General features: G+C 33.3%; 1 protein-coding gene and 1 long non-coding RNA gene across 2 annotated transcripts in view; one reads left to right on the top strand and one right to left on the bottom strand.

The window, feature by feature from the left end:
- Positions 1-698, top strand: part of LOC107594593 (uncharacterized) — a 1,372-nt gene extending 674 nt beyond the window's left edge. Inside the window, exons 3-4 of the long non-coding RNA XR_001610178.1 lie at positions 289-387; positions 477-698. This is a non-coding gene — a long non-coding RNA (uncharacterized lncRNA). The remainder of the gene's footprint in view (positions 1-288; positions 388-476) is intronic.
- A 239-nt stretch (positions 699-937) lies between these two features.
- Positions 938-3,007, bottom strand: LOC107594592 (alpha-L-iduronidase-like). Its single transcript, XM_016284684.1, has 4 exons — positions 2,884-3,007; positions 1,691-1,767; positions 1,508-1,608; positions 938-1,428 (listed from the first exon to the last, which is right to left on the bottom strand). Exons 1-4 carry the CDS (start codon positions 2,992-2,994, stop codon positions 1,328-1,330), a joined length of 390 nt encoding a protein of 129 aa, XP_016140170.1. The 5' UTR covers positions 2,995-3,007; the 3' UTR covers positions 938-1,327.
- Positions 3,008-8,588: the final 5,581 nt, after the last annotated feature.

The following is an 8,588-nucleotide window of genomic DNA, read 5'->3' as shown; positions in this document are numbered from 1 at the left end:
TGCTATTATAAACTAAGAGTCATAAATGTGAGATTAAAAAAAGTTTTTATTTCGTGGTGGAAAACAAAAGTGAGAAAAAGTCAGAATTGTGAGATTAAAAAGTTGCAATTATTATTTTTTTAATAATTAATTTTAATATCATTTATTGTATTTTTTTTTTCGTATTCTGTAGTGGAAGCAACTTTCCATCCAAAAATGCCACTGCATCTGTTGCTGAGAGTTTCAGAATATTTACACATTTAATAAAGGCCTTGCATTTCAGTTCAAAGCTTTTTCTTTATTCTCCAGATCATCTGAAACCAATAGCAGAGGAGGAGAGGAGAATAGAAGAGGAGGAGAAGAAGGTACGAGAGGAGAAGGAACGCATTGCTAAACAGCTAGCGGAAGGTAAGGTTTTCTCTTGATTTTGAAATAGTGTGACTCTTCTGCAGATTGAGCAGTTGGTTGTACTGACTCTGAATATTTTTATCCAACAGCTAACGAGGACACAATCTTGAAGTGAGCTGCCCAAAATTATGCCTGTATCGCTTCTATTGTAAAGATCTCGTTAACTGTCTGGATAAAGAATGATGCTTGTATTCTGCCACTTTGGTTTTACCGTGCCCTTTTCACACCTTCCACTGTTTTCTTATAGGTCATGTTAGATTAATGCCTCATTTGTGAAATAACTGGATACATGAAAATATGTGCATCAGTTTCCTCTGATCGGACACGGTCTATTCTTTCATTGAAGAACCTCTGATAATAATGATGTGATGCAGATGTAAAACAAGCAATGTAATGTTAAACATACACTGAATCAAGAGTTCCACTTTGGTAAACATCCACACCAATATTTATTAATAAACTGTTTATCCCGATTTCTTTTTTGTCATATTTAAAATTCATTTTAATGTCCAGGCAGTTCAAAGTCTGACACAGCAGCATTTAATATTAAAATGTATTCAGTTTTTTTATTTTTATCAATGCAAGGAAATACTGTAACTAATGAAACTTCAGGTTGTTGTTAAAAAATTCATCATATAGTCCATTAAATCTATTTTTATCTCCAATAAAATATACCCGTGGATTGTCTTGTGCATATTGAATACAAATATGATAAGCAGAGGCTGCACAGACACAGACTTGCTGGTTTAAAAATAATTGTGCTTTACTGCAGCATCAGATAAACACCCCTAAATGACATTCAAAAACCAAATTAACCGTTTGGACACTTGACATGTTGATCAAACTAGTCTCATCCTGTTCTGGTGAGTGTTTTTGATCAAATTAAGATACAAAGTGAAGCATATTGTATGTGGACAGTCAAAAGTTGGTCTAATCAAGACTACCAGTTCTCTGAATATTTCTCAGTGACAGAATATTCTCCATTTCTTCCCCAGTAATCCACGGCTCTGACTCTATAATAACCGCTCACCTCCAGACTCTCTGTGGAGAGAAAAACCCAAGCAGGTCAATATGGATCAGAGCTTGGAGTTAAATATTCTGAATCCAGCCAAAATAATACCTGGAGAATAAGTGTAGTATGTGAAAATAGTCTCTCTCTGATTAATCCTCTGGAAAGCCGTCTCATCTTTGGAAAATTCCACTTCATAAGTTTTTATACACCTAAAAATGACACGTTAGTTATGTTTAAAACTCTTGATTGAAGAACTAGTTTGTTTAATAGCTGTATTTAAGCAGATCTTACTTTGTGCCGATGCAGTGATCCTTCCAAATGATCAGAACCTGTCCTTTGGTGATGGTGATGAAACGCACCCCGTTTACCTGCGGAATGATAACTGTGATATTAAAACCAAACCCCACATGGTTTCTCAATCTCTGCAAAGAATAACTTGCACAATTTTTGCAATCACACTCTCAAATTAATTTCATGTACAGACAAATAGACTTTTTGGGCGTAGAGAAACAGCAGATGCTATGAAATCACCCCACATCATGACTGATACTGAACTCAAGGGCTGTGTCCGAATTCTGAAAAACAGTGCCTTACTAGGCTTTATGAGGTTCATGCTGGTATGCTTTTAAACAGTAGTTCATATATATGCAGGACACTTGAAAGTTCAAACATTATTACAGTTTGTCTAAAATAAGTAATAGTTCACTTTTGCTAAACATTTACTCTCTCTCAGGTCATCCATGATGTAGATGGATCCTCTGCAGTGAATGGGTGCCGTCAGAATGAGAGTCCAAACAGCTGATAAAAACATCACGATAATTCACACCACTCCAGTCCATCCATTAATTAATTAAAGTCCTGTGAAGTGAAAAACTGCATGATTGTAAGAAACGAATCCATCTTTAAGGTGTTTTAACTTCAAACCGTCGCTCCTGGCCAAAATACTCATAATCAATAAATTCATAATCCATAATAACGCTTCCTCCAGTGAAAAAGTCTATCTCCTGTTGTCTTCTCAGTTCAAAATCCACCAACATATTTGTTTAGACATTTTTGCTTGTAAACGGTGCTTGATCTGTGCATATTTCTCTCCTGATTCAGATGAAAGGAATAGGATAGAGGACTCATATTTTAGATGAAAGCAACAGTCTGAACTTGTGGATTATTGGGATGTTTTTATCAGCTGTTTGGACTCTCATTCTGTCGGCACCCATTCACTGCAGAGCGTCCATTGCTGAACAAGTGATGGAATGCCGACTTTCTCCAAAGAAACAAACTCATCTACACCTTGGATGGCCTGAGTAAATGTTCAGTGTTCTATTCCTTTATGTATTTCAACATCAGCCTTTTAGAGGTTTTTAAGATCATGAGAAACAAATTCCGTCATGTGTCCAAACCTCTGATTGGTAGTGTAACCTTTTGGTGCCACATGGATTTAAAACGAGATGGCTGTAATGTTATTGTTACATCATATTACCACTAACCTGGTCGGGCACTTCCTTAGACTGAGCACAAACATGTACAAGCAGCACTGAGGGGACAGGAAGCGCTGCCTTCAGCGTCTGAGCCATCAGATGGGACTGGCAGAGGTCCATCAGTCTGTGGATCCTACGGCATACACATTAAAGACTCATAACACAGAAAAAAAGTATTTTTCTTCTAATTGTTTTGTAGATATTTATTCAATCTAAGCTGAACAAAAACAACAACTCATGAGCTCATTAACATATGTACACCCATGTGAGAAACATACAGTCGTCTTAAAGGTATATGTGACCCTGGACCACAAAACCAGTCATAAGGGTCAGTTTTTCGAAATTGAGATGTATATATCATATGAAAGCTGAATAAATAAGCTTTCCATTGATGTATGGTTTGTTAGGATCGGACAATATTTGGCCGATATACAACTATTTGAAAATCTGGAGGGTGCAAAAAAATCTAAATATTGAGAAAATCGCCTTTAAAGTTGTCCAAATGAAGTTCTTAGCAATGCATATTACTGATCAAAAATTACGTTTTGATATATTTACTGTAGGAAATTTACAAAATATTTTCATGGAACATGATCTTTACTTAAAGCTGCAGTCCGTAAGTTTTGCCTCTTTGTCGCCATCTCTGTTTGAAAACCTGACATGACATTCAGAGACAAAATCTTAGTACTACAGCACACTAGATCTAGTTTAAGAGACGTAAAATATAAATATATAAATAAAGCATTTAATTAAAGATTATATGTTAATGCACAAACAGAAAATCAAAAAATGAGACCTAATAAACTGTCAAAAGCAGATCCCAAGAGATTTTATGGGACAAAAGTTTTTACAGCATTAAGATTTTATGCATTTATTAATTTTTGCAGTTTATGCATAAACTATAGTTTACATGGGAATGAAAGTGTAAAAGTGATGCATGAACAATAAGCAGACAATATAAGAGATGTATATAATAGTTACTCTAGATGAATACTAAAGTCTAGGTATGATATTAAGATATGTAATCTTATGACAACATCACTGCTTACTTGCAAGGTCACACAAAAATCACAGATTTTTAAACAGATATACTGTATGCATATGCATATTAATATCAATATCAGCATATTAGAATGATTTCTAAAGGCTCACCTGACACTGAAGTATAGAGTAATGATGCTGAAAACTCAGCTTTGCTTCACAGGATTAAATTACTTTTAAAAATATATTGAAATAGAAACCAGTTAATTTGTGATAATATTTCACAATATTATTGTTTTTACTGTATTAAAAAAAAAAATCACACCGACCCCAAACAGAACACACACAACACATGCTCTTGGAAATAATATCTTATGGAAATAGCACTGCTTATTTGCAAGGTCAAACCACAAACAAAGAAAAAGCAGAGAGAGATGCATATATGCGTATTAATATCAATCAATCCTATTAACATATGCAAAGTAAATGATATTGTAATAGTTCACATTCATTCAAACAGAAGAAGAGGAAGTCTGATTCTGGTAATATGGTGTGACTGACCGTGCGGAAACCAGCTCCAGCATCCAGTGTATCCGCACCTGCTGGATTCCTCTGTGTGGCACAGAGCCGATCAAAGCCAGATTCATCTGCTGCTCTGGACTGAGATCATACAGGTGTGCATCACTGTGTGGCTGTGGAGGGCTGCAAAAACAGAAGACAAGTGTCAATTGTGTACTTAATGATTTTTCCCACTAAAACAATTACACAGACAGAGTTTTCCTGGAAATACTTGTAGATGTATAGTGCAAATAGTGCAAAAAGTATTACGATATTACCACACTTATATTTTTTATTACATTTTTTAATAAGGTATGTACACATTATTATAGTAGTACTATTTTGAGTATTTTAGCATGTACTATAGTATGCTAGAAGATAGATGTAAAGTATATATACATGCACTATAGTGTACACCATTCATACATGTACTGTACTGTGGTATTCGCTGTACCATGGCATAATGTTACAAAGGGGTCGTTGACAAGCGTTTTACTAACCAGAATCCAGTGCTTCTCCAAAAGTGCTTCAAGTTTCGTAGTGGCTTGTCAACATTCACTTGAACCTCCTCAGACTGAGAGAAATACTATCCATGTGAATGACCTGTGTTTACATCTATACATGCTGCTCACGTCACTTACAAAACACTCACGTTCAAAGTGCAATGAAAACGAAAAGTACAGTTAGGCTAACATCTGTTAACTTTTTACTCATCTTGATTCTTTAGTCAGTTTAAATTTACTTGCATAGCTATTTTTATAGAATAGATAAGACGACAATATAGCAGCGCAACCGATTATACACACACGCATGCTAACGTTTTTTTTTTTCTAAAGCAAATATCTGAAGCAATTAAGGATAATAAAAGAGATGTGGAAGACATTTTCAGGCCCTTTTTATTGTGACGAATGAGCTTTATATATCGACAATTGTTGTCCTAACAGGCAAGGCTGATTTATTTATTCAGCACATTTAATATAAAATGCATAATACAGAAAAAAGAAATATAAAATTATATAAAATCATAAGTTTTGGACTAAATGGACATAGAATTTAAAAATGGACTCAAATGAAGCATTAAAACAGAATAACAAAATAAAAAGTTGCATTCATAATAAAAAATAAAATATGACATGAAAGAGAACAGACTGTTATGCAGATTTCAACTACTATACAGCTAAAGCAAAATGCATTAAGATCACATAAAACAATAACATAAAAAACCGCTTAAAGCTTTTTATCTACTTCAGTCCCTTACCAAAAAGTAGTATACTTCAAGTTTATTTGATTAAGTATACTTAAGTAAAGGTCAAGCATATTTTTAAGTATACTTTATGTAGCAAGTATACAAATATCAGTGTACTAGTAGTATACTTGTAAGTGTACTATTTCAATACTACTTGGGACTAAATTGGCCCACTTTCTAGTATATAAAAGTATACTTTTAAGTATAACAGTAGTAAACTTTAAGTACACAACTAGTTTACAACAATATTTTTAGCTTGTCCTGCAACTATACTAAAAGTGAACTTATATGAATACTGATAGTTTTCTAATTAAATACTTGTAGCATTTTTAGTACACTTTGAAGTATAGTCTTAGTAAACTACTAGTTTAGTAGTTTTATACTGCAAGTATACTCATAAGTTTTCTTTAAGTGAACTTTACATCATACTTTAAGTATAATACTATGTCCCTATTTAAGTTTGTATATATTTTGTTATATAAATATCTGAACATACAAAACACCAAAAGAATAAACAGGGTATCTGCTTGTAAACAAAAAACATTTTATTCAAGCTTCATGCATTCTTTTTTTAAACACTTGAATGTGGGTAAGTTTCATAAATAAAAAAAGAAAGAAAATAAATTTTCTTTTTTGAACAAAAAGCTGAAAAAAGACTATGAATTGGATTCAGAACGATAATCAAAACGTAGATAGAGTCGATCAACACCCCAAAGCTTGACAGTCATTATTACCTCTTGATTGGTCGACATTACATCAATTTTACACAGTTTTGATGCTGTTTTATGTCTAATGACCATGTTAGAATACATGTAGAAGCATCTGTTGTTTCGGTTTCTTCTTCACTTGTGTTTTTTGGAAATTCTGTACAGAAAATGTGTACTAGTGCGATTCTAGGAACACAAATATAGCTCAAATATATTTAGACTTTTTCTAAGTAGGCTATAAGTCAAGTACACTTAAATGTCATTTTAAATATATTTCTGAGAAGTACACAAAGCCCATTTCTGAGAAGTACATAAAAAGTAGACTAAGCAGACAATATAAGAGATGTATATAATAGTTACTCTAGATGAATACTAAAGTCTAGGTATGATATTAAGATATGTAATCTTATGACAACATCACTGCTTACTTGCAAGGTCACACAAAAATCACAGATTTTTAAACAGATATACTGTATGCATATGCATATTAATATCAATATCAGCATATTAGAATGATTTCTAAAGGCTCACCTGACACTGAAGTATAGAGTAATGATGCTGAAAACTCAGCTTTGCTTCACAGGATTAAATTACTTTTAAAAATATATTGAAATAGAAACCAGTTAATTTGTGATAATATTTCACAATATTATTGTTTTTACTGTATTAAAAAAAAAAATCACACCGACCCCAAACAGAACACACACAACACATGCTCTTGGAAATAATATCTTATGGAAATAGCACTGCTTATTTGCAAGGTCAAACCACAAACAAAGAAAAAGCAGAGAGAGATGCATATATGCGTATTAATATCAATCAATCCTATTAACATATGCAAAGTAAATGATATTGTAATAGTTCACATTCATTCAAACAGAAGAAGAGGAAGTCTGATTCTGGTAATATGGTGTGACTGACCGTGCGGAAACCAGCTCCAGCATCCAGTGTATCCGCACCTGCTGGATTCCTCTGTGTGGCACAGAGCCGATCAAAGCCAGATTCATCTGCTGCTCTGGACTGAGATCATACAGGTGTGCATCACTGTGTGGCTGTGGAGGGCTGCAAAAACAGAAGACAAGTGTCAATTGTGTACTTAATGATTTTTCCCACTAAAACAATTACACAGACAGAGTTTTCCTGGAAATACTTGTAGATGTATAGTGCAAATAGTGCAAAAAGTATTACGATATTACCACACTTATATTTTTTATTACATTTTTTAATAAGGTATGTACACATTATTATAGTAGTACTATTTTGAGTATTTTAGCATGTACTATAGTATGCTAGAAGATAGATGTAAAGTATATATACATGCACTATAGTGTACACCATTCATACATGTACTGTACTGTGGTATTCGCTGTACCATGGCATAATGTTACAAAGGGGTCGTTGACAAGCGTTTTACTAACCAGAATCCAGTGCTTCTCCAAAAGTGCTTCAAGTTTCGTAGTGGCTTGTCAACATTCACTTGAACCTCCTCAGACTGAGAGAAATACTATCCATGTGAATGACCTGTGTTTACATCTATACATGCTGCTCACGTCACTTACAAAACACTCACGTTCAAAGTGCAATGAAAACGAAAAGTACAGTTAGGCTAACATCTGTTAACTTTTTACTCATCTTGATTCTTTAGTCAGTTTAAATTTACTTGCATAGCTATTTTTATAGAATAGATAAGACGACAATATAGCAGCGCAACCGATTATACACACACGCATGCTAACGTTTTTTTTTTTCTAAAGCAAATATCTGAAGCAATTAAGGATAATAAAAGAGATGTGGAAGACATTTTCAGGCCCTTTTTATTGTGACGAATGAGCTTTATATATCGACAATTGTTGTCCTAACAGGCAAGGCTGATTTATTTATTCAGCACATTTAATATAAAATGCATAATACAGAAAAAAGAAATATAAAATTATATAAAATCATAAGTTTTGGACTAAATGGACATAGAATTTAAAAATGGACTCAAATGAAGCATTAAAACAGAATAACAAAATAAAAAGTTGCATTCATAATAAAAAATAAAATATGACATGAAAGAGAACAGACTGTTATGCAGATTTCAACTACTATACAGCTAAAGCAAAATGCATTAAGATCACATAAAACAATAACATAAAAAACCGCTTAAAGCTTTTTATCTACTTCAGTCCCTTACCAAAAAGTAGTATACTTCAAGTTTATTTGATTAAGTATACTTAAGT

Source organism: Sinocyclocheilus grahami, unplaced genomic scaffold, assembly GCF_001515645.1.
Source record: "Sinocyclocheilus grahami isolate Dianchi unplaced genomic scaffold, SAMN03320097.WGS_v1.1 scaffold186.1, whole genome shotgun sequence".
NCBI lineage: Eukaryota > Metazoa > Chordata > Actinopteri > Cypriniformes > Cyprinidae > Sinocyclocheilus > Sinocyclocheilus grahami.
Note: the sequence above shows the minus strand (reverse complement) of the source record. Positions and strands in the feature narration are given on the sequence as shown.